The sequence below is a fragment of the Leptomonas pyrrhocoris genome (genome assembly GCF_001293395.1).
Source record: "Leptomonas pyrrhocoris isolate H10 chromosome Unknown, whole genome shotgun sequence".
Taxonomy (NCBI): domain Eukaryota; phylum Euglenozoa; class Kinetoplastea; order Trypanosomatida; family Trypanosomatidae; genus Leptomonas; species Leptomonas pyrrhocoris.
In genome coordinates, this window is record NW_015438393.1 from 88,485 (window position 1) to 109,009 (window position 20,525).

A 20,525-nucleotide genomic window follows, 5' to 3' on the forward strand; every position below is an offset into this window, starting at 1 on the left:
GGCTGGAGCGCACACAGGATATGCGTAACGGGAACCGCGGCGCGGCGGAGCGTCAGGCACGTGCGAGACGCACCGAGCATCACACCGCGCGCGCACCCCTTGCTCTGTGGCCCCCCACAGTGGCGACGCCGGCACGCACGCGGCGCGGCACGCGCCACACGAGGTGGGCGCGCTCACACACACGTGTGCGCACCGGCGCCGCTGCAGCTCGAAGCCGTACGCCCAGCATGCACCGACAAGCGGCACGGGCGCCTTCGAGGTGACGGGGCCAGTGGGCCGTCGCGCCGCCGCCCGCCCACCGTCACGCAGGCGGACGCGCGCGAGCGCAAGCACGCAGCAATACAGACACACACACACACACACACACACACACCGGTGGGCAGCCAGCAGCAGCGAAAGCAAGGTGGTCAGACGAGGCGGGTTTGGTTTCACGGCGTACGCCACTCAAAGTCCATCTGCGACGGCTTTACATCAGCCTGGGTTTCGATCATCTCCACACACCGCTGCGGCCGCTGCACCCGCACGTCCACACATCCACACGTCCACACACACGCTGCGGTCAGACTGGGGCGACAATAAATGGTATCATGGGAACTCAAAGTCTGTGATGTTACAGTCAATCATCATGCGCAGCGCGTCTCTCTTTGTTAGTTGGTTGTATGTGGTTGTTGGTTTTTGTTGGTGGCGGTGGTTCGTTGTAGCACTTTGTGGAGGGTAAAAGGTGCGTGTTGTTTCGATGATGGGTCAAGTCTTTATCGGGATCGTGAACTAGAGATGGAATGTGATGTTTGGACAAGGTGGACAAGACATCTGTGATGATTTCGGTGGTGTGGTGGATCCACTGGCGTTCCTGTACTACCAACAAGAAGGAGAGAACGATAGAAGGCAGAGGTGTGTTCGAGAGATGTGGGTTTTGTTTTCCGTAGGTCACGAGTGTGACGGAGCAGGAAGGCGGTGCATGGAGAAAAGAAGAAACCCAAGGACGGTTCATGTGTGCTTTTTCGTGAGAGCTATTGGCCTCTCTGCGTAGGAGCGGTGCCTTCGTGTTGCATATGCCGGTCGGCAATGGACGTACTATCTGGACACGTTGAATGTCTACAAGCAGGCGTAGGTGGCGGATTCGCCCAGCGCGGTAGACGCTCAAGGAGAAGCATAAATACCTTTTGGACTGCTGTCTTATTTTTAGTATATATCGAGGCTTTCTTCCTAAGCGCTGAAAAAAGGCATTTTCTCTCGTAAAAAATAAAAGGAAGACATTCAATAATTAGACACATGAAAAAAGTAAAAGGCAGGCCAAGTTGAGGTGAATAAGCTCTTAATGAGAGTATAGGCACTACTCGACAAAGCAAACATTCGCTAAGGCATTTCCAACCTGCTGATTGAAGAACCAGCGTCAAGGCTTGCCATCAAGTAATGCATGCGGGTTTTTTTTTCACCAGCGAAGCCGGAAAGAGTAAACGTGGAGAAAAGAAAAAAATTTGCACATCAATTGCGCTGTTCGATGCCGCGTTAACACATCGATATATTAATGAAAAAGTTTTTGCGTAGTTTTTGCACACTTGTTTTTTTGCGGAGATGTCGATAATACAACGCCTACTCTGTTCTTGCCTTTCCCAACCCAGCCGGATCAGAGTAATGGAATGCAGACAACCCGCTACAGGTGTTTTGCCTGACTTTTGTATGTGGCGAAAATTGTTGGTTGAAGTTAATCAAGTTTCGTGACCGCTCGTTTTTATTCGTCACTGGAATTGTGTGTGGAGCGTTGTGTGAATAATAGTAAAGAAAAGGTCGTAAACAAACGAAGAAGGAAAGAAGAGACTCTTCCAACAGAAAAGTTCGTGTTTCAGATCGCACAAGTCTTTCCAGATCATAATTCTTCAGCCGCTCACTGTTTGCGGACCACTAAAAGTGATTGACAAGAAACAGACAAAATCACTTGGAAGCACAGCTACACATATAAACCTTTCAGTTTGCTAAAAAAAAAGCAAGGAAGATATTTGAAAAACCCTACATCGAGAATAACGCTCGGGTGGTAAGATGATGAAAAGTGAGACGTCAAAAGAGAACCACTTTTGTCTTGCTGCAAGTCCTTCGTACACGCACTAAGTGCAGCGTGCAAGCCGATGAGGGAAGCGTCATACATTTTTTCTTTTTACTTAACGCTTAAAAAAAAAAGGACACAACTTCTACGAATGATAGAGACAGAAAAGCACAAACCAATAAACACCAGAAAAGAGAGAAAGGGGGTAGCTGGACACACGAAAAATAGAAAAATGAAGGAAACAAGAAACGACAATAGGCACATCTTTTTCTTTTCGGAGGATCAGGCTGGAATGCACGTCTCTACTGTGCTATTAAACGAACGACACGATGGTGGCGGCGAGGGCAACAAACACGGCAGACAAGGTCGCTGCCTGCGCAGCGGCCGCGCTGGGTTTGATGTTAGGCAACGGGCAGTAGTTAAGAGAGTCCGCCGTGCACACTTGCGTGCAGCCGCTCACCGAGGCGGGGTTCATCGCTTTGGCCGCTGAGACGAGGTTCGACGAGGTCCACGAAGGCGGCATGCAGCCGCATAGCTTGTTGCCGCTGATGTCGAGGGACAGAGAGGAGGAGAAGGTGGACCAGGACGAGGCGAAGGTGCCGCGCATGTTATTGTTCTTGAACAAGGCAGACGTGAGGCTGGGCATGCCAGTCGCGTTCCAGTTCGGCATCCCGTAGCAGAAGTACGAATTGGAGAAGTCCGCCGTGACCAGGTTCGCAAGACTGCCGAGGGCGTCCGGGATCTGACCACTGAGCTTCGTCTGGCTCAGGTCCAGCAATGTCAGTTTCGAGAGCCGCGACCACGAGGCGGGAATGGTTCCCGTGATGCGCGGCTTGCCCTTCACCGACACACTTGTCACCTGGACAAGGTTGCCGTTGATGGCGTCTGCCACCTCCGGCAGTGTGCCAATGAAATTAAAGCCGGCCGACGTCACGCTGTCCAGGTGGATGCTGAGTGTGTTCGTTTCAGCGTTGCACTCAATGCCGGAGCGGGCGCAGATGTTCGGGTTTAACCAAATTATCTTCAAATTTGGGATGGCAGCAATCCAGGCGTTCAGCCAGTTGGCTGTGTGCACATTCACCATAATGCTGTCGGCTCGACCCGGCACTGCCGCGAGGAGGAGGGCGAAAAAGGCCACGAGACCGACCAGAGCAACAGCAGAGCGGGCCATGATGACAGAAAACGGAAGAAGAGGGAAGAAAGAAGCTGAGGGGCGGTTGGATGCGAAGGTGGAACACGAAGTCGCGTTAGACTGATGCACAAAGCGGGGATTGAAACAAAAGACAGAAAGAAGAGCAGGAGGAGAGGAGAACGTGGGAAGAAGAGAGTATGTGTCTGGTCATGCTTGCGTGACGAGGTAAGAGCTGGGTGCGGACACAAATACACACATGTAGATATCGGTAGAGCGAAATTAAAGATCGCTGTGGAGACAAAAGCCCACACACGAATCGCAGCGAAGACTTCTGTGACGCACACGGTAGACCCACTCTTGCAAGCACTAAATATTTTACTACATTCATTTAAGGGACGCACGATGAGCGCGGATGTGAGGAAATGCAAAGATTGAATAACCTACACCCTACAAATCATCACCTATCATAAAGGCAAACCTTTACGTCAGAATTACATAAATTTATCTTTCTTGGTTTTACAACACACTGTAAATATCAATAGTTAAATACATGCAAAGAAAAAAAAACTATTCCACAGACTCTACGAAGTGGGTAGCCCGCCTTACGCTTCCCCGCTGGGTGGGCGGGGAGTTCAGGGTTGGGCGGGTGGGAAAAACGAGAAAACGGAAGAACTGCTGAATTCTAGCAGTTGAGAAAGAGAATACAAGAAAAGGGGAAAAGAGAGGTAGGACGAATAATTCTTCAGGCTAGGTCATTCTATTCGCAAGCTCCAAGGCTAGGTCATTCCATTCGCAGGCTCCGAAAAAAAAAGGTTGGCAAATGGACTAAATAATAAAAGAGCTGCATAGTCCGGGAACGTCAACGAATGGTAGTAGAGAGGGAAATTGAGTCAACAAAGATGCTTAGTAACGTGGCAATGAAGGAGGCTTCCGACGCTTTTGGTAACGATGTAGAATTCTGGTGAAACCAGTATAGAACTGTAAGTTACCCATACACTGCAACATTATAAGAGATAGCATAACCTGAAGGTAAAATGTATTGCTCTTTTCTTTTCAAACAAAAAGATGATAGTGTGCTTTATTGAAAAGAAAGACATTCGACCGTAACTGGCCGCAATATATTGCAAGACAACGGATTTTGTAGTTGCAAAGTCTGCATTGTTTCCTTTTTATTTTTGAGATCACACGCCACATAGCTAAAAGAATAAGAGCTTATTTACCAAGCACATTCGGAAGCGTATTGAAAGTCGCAGAGGTGATGAGAAACATATTTCCTGACAGCGACGAGCTGCAAATAGAGCCGGGAACTGTTGACAAAAGGTATACCAGTGATAGTGGCAATCAGGGATAAAAAGATGAAAATGCAGTCAGACGTGAAGAGCTTCTATCAGCAACAAATAAACAATAATAGATAATAAGAAGAGTAATAATAATAATAATAATAATAATAATAATAATAATAATAACAGTAATAATAATAATAAAAACAATAACAATAATAACATTAATAATAATAATAATAATAATATGAGGCGAGGGTTTATTATTTGTGAGCTTTTCATAAAGCCAAACAAAACAATCAGAGAAAATAATAGGAAAGCAAAGCGTTAGGAGAAAAATCCTTTTTTACTCCTAGAAAAAGAGAGAGCTGAAGCGGGAAAAAAAACGTTGGAAACACCCGATAATAGTAACAGTTACACTATACAAATACCAGCGTTAGGAAATAAAGTAAAAGCTGCATAGACTTTGAAAAGCGTTGTTTTTTAACAGTGGTAGACAGCACGCAATGAATCACGCATGAGATCAAGAAAAAAAGAGTCGGAAGAGAAAAAACAACCAACAAATTTCCCGGTAGGCTTTCATTCTAGTTTAGAAGGTTAAAGGAAAAAACCGCATTGTTCGTGCAGACGCAAGAAGCAGAACGTGAAGAGACAATTGTAGGTAAACAATATACAATTTAGTGTGATGAACATGTATCTGATCGTGATAGACCAAACAACAGTTCCTAGCTTTTTCCTTTAGCAATATTCCGTTGCCTCTAAGCGAAGCCTCGAACAACCTCCTTGAGTGCCTTCCTAATTTGTGGGTCGAACATAACTGTACTTTTCGCAGTGGTCAAAACGTCTAATCGAACAGCTACATAGTTGACTAGTAAAAGTCTTGCATAAGGCTGCGATGCCGATGCGTGATCGGAACAGTAATTAACTAGCACTGCAAGTATACAAGAGAAAACGTCAATGAAAAAACTGCAACATTTACACATTATCCAACCGCACCGCGATCGTCATCCCGTGAGCACAAAGTCGTAACGAGAAAATATTATCGAAAGAAATGTTACACATTTGCTCTTTTCTGCCACGTAAATGAGAGACTCTAAACGTACAGGAGTGTGCTTGGGAAGGGAGGGAGGGGGGGAGAGTGGTGTTTTCGCAGTGGGAAACAAACGTTACAAGCTGCCCAACGCTGCAAAAAGCAGTGGTTTCTATTGCGCGCTATTCGGATTGCTTTGTTGTCCTTCTGTTGATGATCTAAGGCGTTAGGGAACAAACGACTCGTCGATAATAGAAAAGAAAACGTTCTGGTGCGCGATAAGAGGGCACTCAACAAGTTTCCTGCGCGTTACAAGAACTTTTGAACTTTTTCTTCTTGGGCGGTGGTGCTGCATCTCGGTTCGTGCAGGCGCCTTAAACCGCAATGAATGATGACGGATCGTGAGTGTTACGAAGTTGTAATGTGCAAATAGAAGCCAAACTGCGTAACTACCTTCACAAGATGCCACCGGCACGAAACCACCGCAGCTAAGGGTTTTCCAAAAAGAGATGTGGTAGTACGTGCTCTCTTTCTCTTATTTTCGAATGACTTCCGTCGAGCCGATGGGTGCAAGCTCTTATGAGCTGTCGCAACTTCTCACGCTTTTCTCACTCTCTGCTTTACCGTCTAACATTGCCCCAACTGCAGTTCATATTATTTCCTATATTACGGTAAGGCGAACATAATTACTTTTAATATTTTTACACTATGTTCGGGAACCTTGATGAGGAGAAAAAGGCTCGCTTGAGGGAGAAACTACTCAAAGCCGCCGCCGCTTCTTCAACGGCACCTGCGCATGTGTCGTCTAGCAGCGACAGTGATGGAGCGCAGCAGGTACCTCCGGCACACGATGCCAGCACCACCGCCGCCTCAGAGAAATTGAGGATAAACGCAAAAAGCACCGAAATTGAAATTTCAAACATTCGCCTGTTCACCCTCGACGAATTGGATCTGAACCAACTGACTGCGTGCACGGTGTTGTCGCTGCGTAAGAATCTTATTCACGAACTGACTGCCTTTCCCCAGCATCTGGCTGCACGACTTAACGAGCTGGATCTTTTCGACAACAAAATCAAAAGAGTGCGCGACTTCTTTGATTCGGCAATGATTCCCGATTCCACCACAGGCGTTTTGGCAAAGCAACCCCTTCCGCACGCTTTCACTTCCTTGACAAAGTTGGACCTGAGTTACAATCAGATAAGAAAGATCCGCGGTTTCGAATCACTTGGCCCTACGCTGAAAGAGCTGTACCTGGTAGAGAACAAGATAAAAGCTGTTGAGGGACTGGACACCCTGGTGAACCTGGAACTGTTGGAGCTGGGCGGAAACCGCATTCGTGAAATCGGCTCCGGGCTTTCCAATCTTACCTCGTTGCAGAAACTATGGCTGGGCAAAAACAAGATAACGAGAATCGGAACTGCACTCAATACCCTCAGCAAACTGCAGCTGGTCAGTATCCAAGCAAATCGCCTCCTCAGCATCGAACCAGACGAATTCAAGGCAGGGTGCAACCCACAGCTGAAAGAAGTCTATCTTTCCGAGAACGGAATCAGCAAGATTGAAAATCTTCCGCTGCACTCCGTTCATCTGCTGGACTTGAGCTTCAACCCAATCGAATCCATTAATGAAGATGTCATCAACTCGGCGAATATGCCAGAGCTCGAGGAATTTTGGCTTACTGATGGCAAGATCAACGATTGGGCTGAAGTGCGCAAATTTAACGCTTTCGAGGGGACACTGCGTACCATCTATGTCGAACGGAACCCCATCGAACAGGACAAACGCTATCGCGATAAAGTCTACATGTATCTGCCCTTTGTCACTCAAATTGATTCGTGGCCAGTGCTGAACAAAGACAATTTGGAGGCCGACCGCACGATTCAACGCAGGGTTGAGCGCAGTTGATTTTCTAAGTTTCCATTTTTCCCTCTACTATTGTTGCTCGTTTCTCTTTTCTCATATTGTGTTCTTATCCCGAGATATTCCCCTGTTTTTGTTTCTTTCAAGCGCATATATTTATTGTTGACAATAAGAATAAAAGAACACATTAAATAAAGCAAGAAAACAAGACTGTTTAATCGTAGAGGTTGCTGACAGATGACTTTATAGCCAACAAAACTGGACAGAAGAGTGCGGCCTCCTGTTGGGTTATACTCTTCTATGAGTTTTCCGTGCTTTACGGCGAGCAATCAAAAGAAGATTGTGTCCCAACGAGAGACAAGTGAAGTCGCTGCTGATCGAACACGCTCTTTTATTTCGACAAATACTTTTTCTCCACGCATTGTTAACGCCTATGTTTTTTTTTCTCTGGTTCACTTGTGTGTCAAATTGTGTTGTCGATCTTTTTCCCTTTTGCTTCATAAACTCTCGCTTTTTCTGTCTTTTTTTCTTACACAGTCGTGAAATCCGAATTGCTACGAAAGTCTTTTCCGTCCCACTTCATAGCATTTTGACGTGTGACAACAATGCAGCAAGTGCACCCTGATATTAAGAAGCTCAATGATCCGTTGAGGCTTATCCTCAAAGAACTGCAGGACATCGGCGAGAAGAAAGGTAAATTAATCGAGACCCGGCGTCAACTTGGTGGGCAGAAGAACGAGAACGAGCTTGTCCGTGACGAGCTCAACAGACTCGAGCCGGATGCGAGTGTGTATAAGCTGATCGGCCCCGCGCTTGTCCCGCAAGACCAGAGTGACGCCAAGACCATCATCGGGAACCGCCTCGATTATATCAACGGCGAAATTAAGCGCACCGATATCAGTATCGCTGACATAGATCGCAAAGAGAACGAGTTACAGAAAAAGGCCCAGGAACTGTATCGGAAAATGCAAGAGCGTCAAAGTCAGCTTGTTCAACAGCAGCAGCAGCAACAACAGAAGTAATAGTAAAAATCATGTAGTGCGATTCACAATCTCTACATTGGAGTACTCCTTCTTGCAGTTAGCTGTCGTTTGAAGGTGGTTTTTTTTCCTCCGAGTTGTTGTCGTCATGTTTAATACTAAGCTCTAAATCGAAGGAAAGGAAACATGTTGGAAACAGAGACACTAGTCTTAAAGCAAACACTAGGAATCAAGGAGCTCTCATCGCAAACGCACAGAAAGGTTCTTCTTTGTCACAGGACGAATGCGAAGTCTTGAGTCAAGAAAGAATTAGCACTTAAAGCAACAAGGTGTTTTTCTGAAGCGAGAGAGAGAGAGAGAGTAAGACATCTACGCCGCAAGCGCAGCAAAAGCCTCTGATAAACGGAGCTTTCAATAAGAGTAGTAGTAATAACGTTTTTTTTTTTGTATCTGTCTCGCGTATCTTGGCCAAAAATATGCTGCTCAGTCTTTTCACCTCTTCTACCTTTCGTTCTTGTCTTTTTCTCTTCCTTGCGTTCTGTTCGTTCTCGACCCTGATAGATTTGTTCATGAACAACAAGAAACAAGCGTGGGCAAGTGCCCACTCGCAGTTGTGGACGTCTCCTGTTCGGCGCTCCAACGGATCGCGTACGCAGTCGGAAGTATCTAGTATTGCGAGCCCTAATAGAGATAGATCGTTGTTAGATGACGTCGAGAACTTTGATCATACGAACGACGCGTCAGCCCTCAGCGGCTCCCACCTTCTCGGCAATCGTCCAAAGGAGAAAACACTTGTGCAGGTCTCCGACATCCTGGAAAGCTACGGCGTCATTGCCAAGGAGTCGGATATTCCGGCTGTGCTGCTCAGCGTCGTCAAGGAATTAGAAGAAACGAAGCGAGAGAACAATTTTAGAGATCTGCTTCTACGGGAATACGGAGATGCCGTGCGTCGACGCTTTTGCCTCTATGGCGAAGACTCTCCACCGTCAGTTGCCGAGGTGTCAAGGCGACTACGTAACGAATCTTCAGCGAACCCCGCAGCGGGGCCAGCACCTGTCTGGCTCGAGGAGCAGCTTAACGACCTGCGTCGCCTACTCCAGAAGGAAGCCCAATCTTGCTTTGGCGAAGAAATCGACTTCTCTTTGCCCATGCTGCTGCCTGACGCCGGACACACAAAGTCCAATATTTCGCAAGTACTCCAAAAGTGTCGGGAGGTGCTAGCGAGGTTGTCGAGCGAGTACAAAGGCGCGAAGCGTATTATTGTGGAAAAGCTAGACCAAGTGGAGCCACCAGAAAAGAGGCGAAGCACCTTCACTCTTGCCGAGGCCTTAGCGGAGCTCGACTCTAGTCAGTTGCTGGGTGGCCGTGGTGTAGCCGGTGCCCTGGCACCGGAATGTGAAAAAGGACACACCTTCAAAACGACCCTGCAGTCGATTATCGACACTGTTCCAGCCTCTCTGCAAATTCACTTTCAATTACAGGTGCACGATGCTCCAGTGCTGAACCAGTGCAACAACCTCAAGTTACTCCTCAAATTTCTTCTTTCGGAATACTTATCGACGGAACGGTACATGGAAGAGGTGGAGAAGCAACGTCTGAAGCTGGTGCACGTCTTCCGCTTTCCGTCTACTGAATGTGAAGAGGTAGCAACCGACGACAAAGCTCAGCTGGATGATGCGCTGACACGGTCGTTGGAAGCTTTGAAAAAGACAGTGACTGCCGTCATCACGTTCCCGCACCAGATTTCGGAAGCAGAAATCGCCCTGCGCCGCGCTTCTACGGAGGCTGTGGAAGAGCTTGCTCAGCTACTTGTGGAGTCGCGCCACGCAGGCAGCGTCGCTGGAACATCGGTGTCTTCCGGTGCCAGTGGCGGCTCTTCGATGGTGCGTATTGAGCCACCCACACGCGATCTTTCGGAGATGGTGTCGATGGTGAAGTCGCGCTTCGCCACGCTGCTTGCACAGCAGCAGCGCAAGGAGCTGGTGGGTGCGCACAGCCGTGTGGGCCTCGCACACATGGAAGAAGCGATGAGAGGTGTTGGCAAACAGATTCTGCAGCAGCTGCGCGAAATTTGCGCTACGCAAGACGAGACCCCCGGAGCAGAGCAGTTGGAGGCGCTGTCGGAGCTGATGGGCAGCGTCGACGCGGAGCGGAACCTTACTCCGACAAGACTGGATTGGTTTCTCAATGACGTAATGGAGCGGGTGCGCATGGTGAAGACAAAGTACCAGCGTGCGCTTAACGCGGCATCATCGAATAAAACGCGGGCAGACGCCGCCGCTCAGAAGTGCGCTGCAGCGCAGAAGAAACTGCACAAGGTCGCTCTCTGCGTGGAGCGTATTGGCAAGGACGGGCTGGGACTCACATTTCCATCTCAGCTCAGCAGCAGTAACGTTGATGCCGATGATGCCACGGTGCGTGGCGGTGGCGCAGCTGCCGAGAATGAAGGCGACCGCGGCGATAGCGTGAGCATACTTCGACGGTTGAATCTGCGGCCCACCGCAGACGCCGGATCGCCCGCCGGGGCAGGGGCAGGGAGAGAGGCGGCGCCCTCCGCGACGGCGGCCGCAGTGACGGAGGGCAACGTGCTGGAGGCATTGCAGTTTCTCGCGACGCGTGTCGGCGTTGATGGCGCGCTTCGCGATCGGGTGCAACTGGGCGAGGAGATGGAGGAGCTACGCAGCAGTCAGGCGCGTTGGAAAGCTGACACGACCGCCTTTCACGAGGCCATGTCGATGCTGATGCATCGCCTCGCCGGCAACGGGCAGCTAGTGAAGCAAAGCCTCTTCATGATGGGCACGGACGAATCCCCCAAGGACGAGCTGGTAGAGGAGGTGCTGCAGCGCGGTGAGGGCAAAGCGGCGACGGCGGTGGAGGTGGAGTACGTCGAACGGTCTTTGGCGGAGCTGCTGCAGAAGTACACACGGTGGGCGCAGCGTCTGCAGCAAACCACCGAGGACCACCTGTACACGCAGCGCAAGATTGTGAAGTACTTCGCTGCGGTGCGTCGCTTTTTCGCCGCCCAACCAGGCAAAGACGCGGCGCTGCCAGAGGACATCCCGGACGACAACTTGTACGACATCGACTCCTGCTTGATGCGTGCCGCCGACGTCATTCTTCCCGCGTTGGATGCCGCCATTCAAGGCGTAGAGGAGCAGCGTAGCGCGGCGACGGCAGCGGCAGCAGCCTCGTCGTCGTCACCGCCTGTGTCGCCGTCTACCACGGTGAAGGAGGGGCAGGCCACCCAGCGGCAGGACGCCATCACACAGCTGGTCAGGAATTCCGCGGCTGCCGTGGCGGGCGGGGTGCTGCCGTACGATCACCGCATTGCCCGGCTGTACGAGATGGTGGCGCGGCTGTACACGGCGGTCACCTCGCTGCTGCAGGTGCACTACCTGTGCATCCCCACGGCCGCGAAGCGGCGCAGCACCGGTGATGTCGAGTTGGTCTTCGACGGGGACAGCGAGGAGGACGGCTTCGTGGACATCGACCTCGACCGCCTCATGCGCGTCTCGCAATACCGCTTCGGGGCCGAGGGGGAGAGCTTTGCCCGCGAGGGGACGCAGAACGGTAGCGGCGGCACCAACACCCCTTCGCCGTCCACTGTGGCGGCCAACAACGACGTTCTCCTGCGTGTGACCTATCAGAACATAGAGGTGCTGCAGGACACATTGAAGCGCTTCAGCGCAAACCACAAAATGGCGGCCATTGTGCTGCAGAAGGACATGGATGCGGTGCAGCAGCAGCTGGCGTCGATGCTGGAGAAGTACAGCGAGGTGGATCTGGAGGTGGCATTCAACCAAAGTCGCGATGAGCTGCACGAGCTGTACGTCACGATGCGCGATCGGGCACGGGTGCAGAAAGGCTGCTACTTTTTTAACCGCGTAGGAGGCGAGGGCAGCTGCGCGTGGGTGACGGCGCTGGAGCAGCTGGGGGAGGGCTTCCGCGGCGTCGTGGACCGCCTCGTGCAGCGCACCGCCCAGGCGGCAGCGGACCGCGAGCTCACCGACGAAGTGGTTGACGTGTGTGCCATGTACGTGAACTGGGCGGAGCACCGCCCGCTGCCACCATCGCACGCCCTCCCTCCCGAGCTGCTGGCGCTGTGCGTGCGAGACGGCCAGGAGACGAAGGAGGCGACTGCCGCTGCCGCCGTGGGCGGGGCACAGACCCCTCCGCCGCTACCGTCGCCAACAGCGGCACCAACAGCGGCGCCAGCAGCAGCAGCAACGGCCACGGCGGCACAGCGGCCCCCCAAGCCGAACAACACGCCCTCTCTTACTCCTCGAGACTCCATTAAGCAGCAGCAGCAGCAACAGCAGGCGACGGCGCAGGAGGGACACGGCGCGGTCGTGGACGACGAAGCGACGGGACCCAAGGTGTCTTGCTTTGCAGAGGACCGCGCGGTGCTGAAGGTGATGGAGCACATGTTCCAGCTGGCCCAATACGCCACGGAAATGGTCAACGCACCCACACCCACGGCAGCAGCGGCGGAGACCACGGCCCATCGACTCACCGAGGAACTATCGCTGCTGCGCGAAGCCGTGGCCGTCGCGGAGCGCCACGTGGACGAACTCACCGAGGAGCGGCTGACGGTGGAGCGGCAGCGCGATCAAGCGCAGTCGGAGGCGGCCGTTGCTCGAGCGGAGCTGCGGCGGTGGAAGCGACTGCAGCAGCAGCAGCAGCGGCAGCGACTTCAGGATACGGAGCCGGCGACCCCGCGGCGGCTGCTGGACGCGGAGAGCGGCCGTGCCCCCGCTGGGACGTCCCCCAGTCGTACACCGCAGCCCTCCTCCGCCTCCGACGCCATCTCAGGCAAAGCCGCCATGGATGACGCCACCGTGCGGGAGGTGATGGCGTACATGAAGCTGCTGCATGAGGAGCTGCAGGCGGCAAAGCAGCGGGCCGGCGCGGGGGTGCGGCGAGAGGAGCACCGGCTGGAGGAGGGGGGAGACGACCTCGTGCGGTCACCGCCGTATCCTGTGGGGCTGGGCGGCGGAGAGCAGGGAAAAGCGCTCTACCGCGATGAGACCGCGCATACGCGTCTGCCGCCGCCGCAGCAGCCAAATCGCTACACCGCCCTCGCAGAGGAGCTGCGGCACCGCTACGGCTCTTCGGCGTTGGCGCCAATGGTGGTGGTCGACCCACAGACGCACTACGGCGCGCACCGCAGCTCCGCACCGGCGCAGCGGCGGTACAGTCCGGTGAAGTTCCACCGACCCGCCTACGACGCGTGCGATCGGTATTACAGCCGTGAGCTCGCTGGCAGGGGGGAGGGCGAGCGCGGGGAGGAGCGGGTGCAGCCGCAGGGCAGCAACAGCAGCAGCACGGGTGGTGGTGGCGGTGGTGCTCCTTTCCGCGAGGAGGGCGCGGCGCACCACGACCGATACTTCGGCGCCGGCATCGGCCGCAGGGCCGCTGCAGCACCGCAGCAGCGCTACCCGCGTTCGCTGTCGCGTGACAAGCCGCTTCGAACGCCAGCGGCAGGCGCAGCGGGCTTCGACACACCGCCCGCGCGCGTCTACCACGCACCGCAGCGGGCCACACCCGTCACCTCGCCCGCGCGCGTCTCGCCGTCGGCCGGCCGTTCGCGGTGTCGATCACCGTCGGCGATGGCGGGCCGGGCGAACACCGTACCCGGCAACGGCGGTTTCGGAGGGAGGCGCAACGACGAGGACGGGGCGGAGGGAGCGGAAGCTTTCTACGACGACGCCGACTGGCGCGTGCCGTCGCAGGCGCACCGCCGGCGGTCCTCGTCGTCGGCGCAGCGCCGCACGGCAGGAAGCAATGTGGACCTCAGCGTGAACTTGGCAGCAGCAGTGCAGCAAATCGAGGCGGCCACGCAGCAGGGCCGGATGACGCCGACGCCGACGCGGCACAGCACGCGCGCCCCCCTCCCCACCCGCGACAACGCCCCGGCCCCGCCGCTGACAACACCGGAGAAGATGAATCGCAATGCCAACTTGCGCGCGACGGCGCTGCGGCGACTTGCCGAGGTTGTGTCGAGGACGAAGGTGGTGACCCCGCCACGTGGTGCGCGACTTTGAGGAAGGGCGGGGTGGGAGGAACAGGCGCCCGCACAGCGCGCAGGTGCACCGGAGATGGACGTTGCCTTTTCCCGTTGACGGCTCTCCCGGCGTTTCTCCCCCTCTTGATCGAGCAGGGCACTCTCCGTCCACGGCAGCGGTTGTACTCCCTTCCGGTGAGACTAGAGCAAAGGCATTTTTTTTTTGTGTGTGTTTCGTCCCCTTGTCCTCTTCTGGTAGTGGTGCGTGTGGTGCGTGGAATGCCGACAGCACCCGTGCTGCCTCCTTGACAACCCCGGGGGTCGGCTTTCTCTGTATGGTCTTCCATGCGCGGCAGAGGTGAATCCGCTCGACTTCGTTTGCGCTGGCGTGCTTGCCAGAAGTATTATTACTATTATTGTTATCTATTACATTTTTTGTTCCATAGAGGGCGTTTTCCGCCTCCACCTTAATAGTTTTCTTTGTCTTCGCTTCTATTCCTCTTCCTAATTGGGCTGCCGTGTCAACACGCCCTTTGCTCGTGCGTGGTGGGCTACGGAGCAACCGAAGCTTGCGTGGGCAGGAGTGGCCGTTTTGATTGTCCGAGGTGCCAGCGAAGCGCGCGCCCGCGTTCGCCGCCTTCTGTCCGTGGCGCAGTGCCGCAAAGGGAGACGCCGAGGGCGGAACGTAAGAACTGGGAGCTGGTCCACAACGACGGCAGCACCGGCAGCCCCCCAAAAAAACACTTATCTGTGATGTGCAGCGCCCTCTGCTACCTCGTAAGGCATGTCCTTGAACCTCAACTGCCTTCTCGCTTTTACACGTCATGTTCACGTCTCTGCACCAGTCTGTCTTCACAGCACCGCACACAACAAAAAAGGGGCTCTCCAACTCTGGTCGGGCGGCACAGCGCAGCGTTCGCCCGGCAGTCAACGTACCGTACACTTGTACGCTTAAAGCCGACAACCTCCAGCGAAGGTGATCGAGGGAGGGAAGAAGCGGATTGCGCCCACTGTTTTTCTATATATATATATATATATATATATATTTATTTATTTTTTCCCCTACGCGTCCACCTGGAAATGCGCCGCGGCCTGAGCTGCGTCCCCGCGTCGCGCGGCCGTCTCCGCACCTCGCCGCTGCTGACGTCCGCCCGCTATCGACTCACCAACGCGAGCATTCTCTCCAACATTAAAAGCATGGCGGATGAGAAGGACGACCTCACGTGCAAACTCGTCTACCTCGCGCGGCGACAAGACGATGCCATCGCCTTTGCCGTGAAGGAGAAAGAAATGCTGGCCGAGAAGGCGAAGCGGCAGCTCGCCCTGGAGGACGAAAAGAGGAAGATGAAGGACAGAGTGGAGGCGCTGGTGGCGAAGGCGGCGCAGCTCGGCGGCCCGGCAGCGGCGCAGCGCATGCGGGAGGAAATCGCAAAGGACGAGGGCCGCTACGTGCGCTCCGTCGACGCCTTCGGCGACAAGACGGTGCGCCTCCAGCACTCCTTCTCCGGCCTCGCCGACAACCGCATCATCCCCTGGTGGGAGTACGCGTACTGGAACTACATCCGCTACTTCTTCACGCAGGAGCTGCTCATCGCGAAGGACCGCTTCGGCAACAAGTTTACCGTGACGTGGCAATTTCTGAAGGGCCGCGAGGAGCAGCGCCGGATGTACCGCCGCGACTCAAACAAGCGCCACCTGCCCTACGGTGCCCTCGCAACGGACGAGCGGCTGTGGGAGCGGTGGATGCGCGGACACCGCGGCGACCCGCCCAGCGTCGCCGAGGAGGAGCACCTGCGCAGCTACAAGAAGCAGTTCTTCGGGGCGATGGTTCTGGAGGATGAGGAGGTGGAGGACGCGTTGATGCGGCTGATGGCGCACATGAACCGCTCCCAGCAGACCTTCCAGGAACTGGACGAGGACCAGGTTTACGGCGACGCCCACCGCGCCACGAAGCCGCTGCGGGAGACGGAGCACAAGCCCGGCGAGGAGGTGGCGGCCCGGCGGAATCGCAAGGGCGCGACGTGGACACTCGGCTTCGCCCGCGGCGACCTCTTCTACAATGAGGAGGAGACGCAGGTGATGCGGCAGGAGTTGGGCCACCTCTTCCGCAACATGGAGTGGCAGGAGCTGGAGTACAAGCGGCAGGTGCGCATGAACAAGCAGCAGCCCCCACACGGCAAGCCGCCGGAAGGGACGACCGACCCACGCACCCCCGACGGCGACCCGATGAACCAGTACTGGGAGCGCACCGATCTGGGCATCCCGTACCACGACGCCGTGCCCGACCTCACCACGCCGGAGCTGGAGCGCCTGCACATCGAGGCGGACCAGTTGGAGGACGAGCGCCTCGCCATCCGCAAGGAGTTGGGGCTGACCGACCTCGGCGATATCCGCGAGGGACGGGAGCCGATTCAGCGCGATTACGCCCCTCTTCAGCCTCCGCCGGTGTCCTCGCGGTGGAAGCCGAAGTCGTGGGAGGAGGCGTGGGGTACGGGAAGCGGGATGCTCTACTAAGGTTTGCATGTGCATGTGCGCCGTTTTTGTTTGTGGCGCAGAGGTGGTGGGAGGGCGAGGTGGGGAAAGCGGGTGCGGCGCCATTGTCGCAATGACTGCCTTGGCCGCGAAGCCTCGTTGTAGACCCGCGGTGACGCGCATCGCAAGCGCGTTGGCCCGCCAAGGTAACTTCTTTGTTTCTTCTGTCCGCCCCGACGGGTGACGTGCGGTATATCGACGCTTTAGCAGGCGCACAGCGCGAACACAAACAGCAAAGGGAAGAAGCGGTTACGTGGAAGCGAACCGACAGAGTAAAAAGGAAAAGAAGAAGAACGTAGCGGAGGCGTTCCTTCTAGATGAAAGGCGCCTCCTTTTACTCTCAAGTGGCCGATTCCACCTTGTTTAACGGGTTTCAAAGTAGGCTGCGCATATATATGTGTATATTTGCGGGGTGCCTCTCCGCTTTTCGGAATGGGCTGCGTGTGTTCCTGTTGTGCCGCGTTCACGCTCTCTCCTGTTCTGTTTGACCGTCTCTTTATCGCGCAGTTTTTCCCCTTTTTTAAATTCTCAACGCTTCGCGACACGGACGCCGCAACACGCAAACAACACGCGCGGCGAATCATCTGGCCTGGGCTTTTTCGTTCTCGCCCTCTTCCTGATTCCCTTGGAGATCCCCGCGCTCTTCGGAGAAACACACGAACAAAACAGCGGTATCTCTTTCCCTCTCACACACACGCACACGCACGCACATACCCGCCATCGTTGTCTCACCGCACATCATGCAGTTTGCAGAAGCGGTGAAGTGCATTGGGAGGGACTCCCTCTGCTTCCACCCGGAGCTCAACGCCTTCGTCAGCTACCCGGCGCTGATCGGCGGCCACCTCGGCTACCTCGTCGTCGTGTCTCTTCTGCGCCGCTTCATGGCGAACCGCCTGCCCTACTCGCTCAAGACCCCGATGCTCATCTACAACACCGCGCAGGTCCTCGCGTCTCTCACGATGGCGGTCAACCTCGGCCAGTTCCTCCGCTTCGATGTCTTCAACCTGAACGGCCGCTTCACCGGCACGATTGAGTTCTGGGTCTTTGTGCACTACGCCACGAAGTTCCTGGATATGTTCGACACCTTCTTTATGGTGCTGCGCAAGAAGGAGGAGCAGCTCTCCTTCCTCCACGTCTACCACCACCTGACCATTGGCTTCATTTGGGGCCTCCTGCTGCACCACGGTATCGCGAACGGCACCGCCTTCTTCGGGGCGTGGATCAACTCCGCCGTGCACGCCCTCATGTACTTCCACTACCTCTACACCTCTCTCGGCTACACGAACCCGCTGAAGAAGTACCTGACGCAGGTGCAGATGGTTCAGTTTGCCCTGTGCATCCTCCATGCCGTTCTCGCGGTGGTGTACGACCGGCAAATCCCGAAGCCCTGGGCGGTGCTGCAGCTGTGCTACCACATGACGCTGCTGTACCTGTTTATGCAGTTCTACCGCAAAGGCATGCGTAAGGCGGTGAAGAAAGCGAAGGCGTAGAGGCTCGGCGAAGGTGCCGTGGACAGAGAGCCGCCGACGGGGCGAGGTCGCGACATCGCGCTCGCATATGAGCGTGCCCTCTGCGTCACGCCCCTGCAGGGCGGTGCGTGGAAGAGACGGGCTGTCTGGCCAGAAAGCCGCGGATATCGCTTGCATTGGAGGTGGAGGAGTGGCGACGTGCGTTGAAGGCACTCACGGGCGTGTGTGTGTGTGTTTATACGAGCGGCGTTGTTGCATCGGCACTCGCAGCGGATGAGGTCGGCCCCTGCTCGTGGGAGGGGGGGGGGGCGAAGGGGAGGAAGGCCTTTTACCTCTCCCCCTCTTGTGTTTTTGTGAGGTGGTGGTGGTGGTAAATGCGGTTATAAATACATATGTCGCTAAAGCAGCTGCAGAGGGAGAGCTGCACCGCAGCTGCAGCAGTCACACACATGGCGCACAAGAAGAACAACGCCCACATCAACTTCAACGAGAGTCAACGAACACGCACAAGCCGTATGATGCAGGGCCGTGTTTGATGTTAGTAAGGATTTTCGTTCTATGTATGCTGCCCACCTCCCCCGAAAAAGAGGCGATGGATGCACCGCAAGCGCAGCGCCGGAGCCAACCGCGATACGTCCTGCGTTAAAAAAAAAAACAAAGCGAGAAGGCAACATAAAAAGGGCTATATATATATACAAGTACATACATGGAAGGAGGGGAGAGACGCACAGCGAAGTCCCCACGTTGGTGCCTGACGAAGCGGAAGAAGGCGTCTCCTCATTAGGAAGTATCTCGTTTCTCTGTCTATCCCTTTTGCTGCTTGCCGGCCTTCTTTCTTTTCGGTTGTTGCTCTCCTTGCGCCGCGAGCGGGCGATTTACCCACTTGCAAAAGAGAAGAAGTGCGTGTAATGCGCGTGTGCGTGTGTGTGCAGCTCCTATCTCAGAAGTAAGGAAAATCAACGTAGTTGAACATCTCTGCTAATCTGGTTCAACGAACGCGATTATTGGCGGTTGACACACGAGTAACGTGCTCTCTCTCTCTTTCTATATATATCTTTCTATATATATATATATATTTATACTTATATCTCCAGTGCGCGAGGGATATCGCTCGTGCAGATGACATGTCGCGGTTTGGTGAGAGCGTTGTGGACTTGCTGTGGGCGGCGGGCGAAGGCGTCATCGACCGGCTGAAGTTTCTCTCCCGCTCCCTCGTCGAGGACGACGAGTACGTGCTCGTCTTCCTCCTCTTCCTCGGCGTGCCGGCGATCGTGGCGATGGGGCTCATCGCACGCGTGATTCGCCGCACGCATGATCGGGTGCGCTACGCCGCGGAGTACGAGGAGCAGGACGCGGACGCCTTCACCACCTCCAGCAGTAGCGCCGCGAGGTCGAGCTCGAGCAGCAGCAGCAGCAGCAGCGAGGACGAGGACGAGTGTGGCGCGACGGCTGCGAGGCGGTACACCATGGAGGAAATTGCCACCGCCGCGCGGCAGCTGACGGAGCAGGAGACGTTGCAGCGACGCAAGGCGAGGCGGGCTGCTGCGGAGGCGGAGGCGGAGGCGGTCACCTTGGAAGTGACGGCTGCTGCCGCTGCTGAGCCGCCGTCAGCGTCAGCGTCAGCGCCAGAACCGGCAGCTCCAGCCGAGGTGTCAGACCGGAAAGAAACGGCGAAAGCCGAGAAAGCTGCCGTGCGTGAAGCGCAGACCTCGTGAGCGAGAAGAGACGCCCGCTGCTGAATGGACCACACCCTTCCCTCTTCTGTTTTCCACTTCCCTCACGTGTTCCGGCTGCGGCGCTGCCCGACAGAGGAGCGTCTCTCTTCAAATTTTAGTTAGGAGATATATTGTTGCGTTTCCTCTGTGTTCCCATGGTCAGAAATGCGTGTGCGTGTGTGTATGTAGGGTGGGGGGTGGGGTGAGAGGGGAGGGGAGGCTGTTCTGTGAACCGCCCCAGCGTTTCCTCCACCTGACTGCCGAGGACTAGCTGCGCGAATTGGTGCTCACCGCCTTCTCTCTTTCTGACACCCATACACGCACACACACATTCTCATTGGCTGTTATCGCTGACATTGCTTTCCTTTTTTTTTCATGTTTCTTCATTTAGGTGTAGCGGTGCTGCTGCTCTTTCACACTTCTCTGTAGGACGAATATATATATATATATATATATATAGTATATATATATATAGTAGTAGT

At 54.7% G+C, this 20,525-nt stretch overlaps 7 protein-coding genes and 1 non-coding gene across 12 annotated transcripts; 6 read left to right on the forward strand and 2 right to left on the reverse strand.

The window, feature by feature from the left end:
* Window positions 1-407: 407 nt before the first annotated feature.
* Window positions 408-491, reverse strand: ABB37_09959. Its single transcript, XR_001548768.1, has one exon. It is a non-coding gene; the product is annotated as a snoRNA (small nucleolar RNA).
* Window positions 492-2,354: 1,863 nt separating this feature from the next.
* On the reverse strand, window positions 2,355-3,294 carry ABB37_09920 (surface antigen-like protein; the record flags this gene model as incomplete). Of its 2 annotated transcripts, none has more annotated exons than XM_015809596.1 (1): window positions 2,355-3,294. In XM_015809596.1, exon 1 carries the CDS (start codon window positions 3,210-3,212, stop codon window positions 2,355-2,357), a length of 858 nt encoding a protein of 285 aa, XP_015651806.1. In that variant the 5' UTR covers window positions 3,213-3,294. The 2 variants fall into 2 exon arrangements, with proteins under 2 accessions (XP_015651806.1, XP_015651805.1); XM_015809595.1 differs by having other exon boundaries at window positions 2,355-3,248.
* A 2,835-nt stretch (window positions 3,295-6,129) lies between these two features.
* On the forward strand, window positions 6,130-7,388 carry ABB37_09921 (Protein phosphatase type 1 regulator-like protein; the record flags this gene model as incomplete). 2 transcript variants are annotated; one of them, XM_015809597.1, is made up of 1 exon in its annotated part: window positions 6,130-7,388. In XM_015809597.1, exon 1 carries the CDS (start codon window positions 6,192-6,194, stop codon window positions 7,386-7,388), a length of 1,197 nt encoding a protein of 398 aa, XP_015651807.1. In that variant the 5' UTR covers window positions 6,130-6,191. The 2 variants fall into 2 exon arrangements, with proteins under 2 accessions (XP_015651807.1, XP_015651808.1); XM_015809598.1 differs by having other exon boundaries at window positions 6,158-7,388.
* A 490-nt stretch (window positions 7,389-7,878) lies between these two features.
* ABB37_09922 (putative prefoldin subunit) lies at window positions 7,879-8,365 on the forward strand (the record flags this gene model as incomplete). Its single annotated transcript, XM_015809599.1, has 1 exon — window positions 7,879-8,365. Exon 1 carries the CDS (start codon window positions 7,949-7,951, stop codon window positions 8,363-8,365), a length of 417 nt encoding a protein of 138 aa, XP_015651809.1. The 5' UTR covers window positions 7,879-7,948.
* Window positions 8,366-8,882: 517 nt separating this feature from the next.
* Window positions 8,883-14,367, forward strand: ABB37_09923 (hypothetical protein; the record flags this gene model as incomplete). Its single annotated transcript, XM_015809600.1, has 1 exon — window positions 8,883-14,367. Exon 1 carries the CDS (start codon window positions 8,893-8,895, stop codon window positions 14,365-14,367), a length of 5,475 nt encoding a protein of 1,824 aa, XP_015651810.1. The 5' UTR covers window positions 8,883-8,892.
* An 803-nt stretch (window positions 14,368-15,170) lies between these two features.
* ABB37_09924 (putative mitochondrial hypothetical protein) lies at window positions 15,171-16,841 on the forward strand (the record flags this gene model as incomplete). Its single annotated transcript, XM_015809601.1, has 1 exon — window positions 15,171-16,841. Exon 1 carries the CDS (start codon window positions 15,408-15,410, stop codon window positions 16,839-16,841), a length of 1,434 nt encoding a protein of 477 aa, XP_015651811.1. The 5' UTR covers window positions 15,171-15,407.
* A 523-nt stretch (window positions 16,842-17,364) lies between these two features.
* On the forward strand, window positions 17,365-18,349 carry ABB37_09925 (putative fatty acid elongase; the record flags this gene model as incomplete). Of its 3 annotated transcripts, none has more annotated exons than XM_015809602.1 (1): window positions 17,365-18,349. In XM_015809602.1, the coding sequence occupies exon 1, from the start codon at window positions 17,600-17,602 to the stop codon at window positions 18,347-18,349; it is 750 nt and encodes a 249-aa protein (XP_015651812.1). In that variant the 5' UTR covers window positions 17,365-17,599. The 3 variants fall into 3 exon arrangements, with proteins under 3 accessions (XP_015651812.1, XP_015651813.1, XP_015651814.1); XM_015809603.1 differs by having other exon boundaries at window positions 17,489-18,349; XM_015809604.1 differs by having other exon boundaries at window positions 17,508-18,349.
* Window positions 18,350-19,218: 869 nt separating this feature from the next.
* On the forward strand, window positions 19,219-20,043 carry ABB37_09926 (unspecified product; the record flags this gene model as incomplete). The annotated part of the gene is made up of 1 exon (XM_015809605.1): window positions 19,219-20,043. The coding sequence occupies exon 1, from the start codon at window positions 19,453-19,455 to the stop codon at window positions 20,041-20,043; it is 591 nt and encodes a 196-aa protein (XP_015651815.1). The 5' UTR covers window positions 19,219-19,452.
* Window positions 20,044-20,525: the final 482 nt, after the last annotated feature.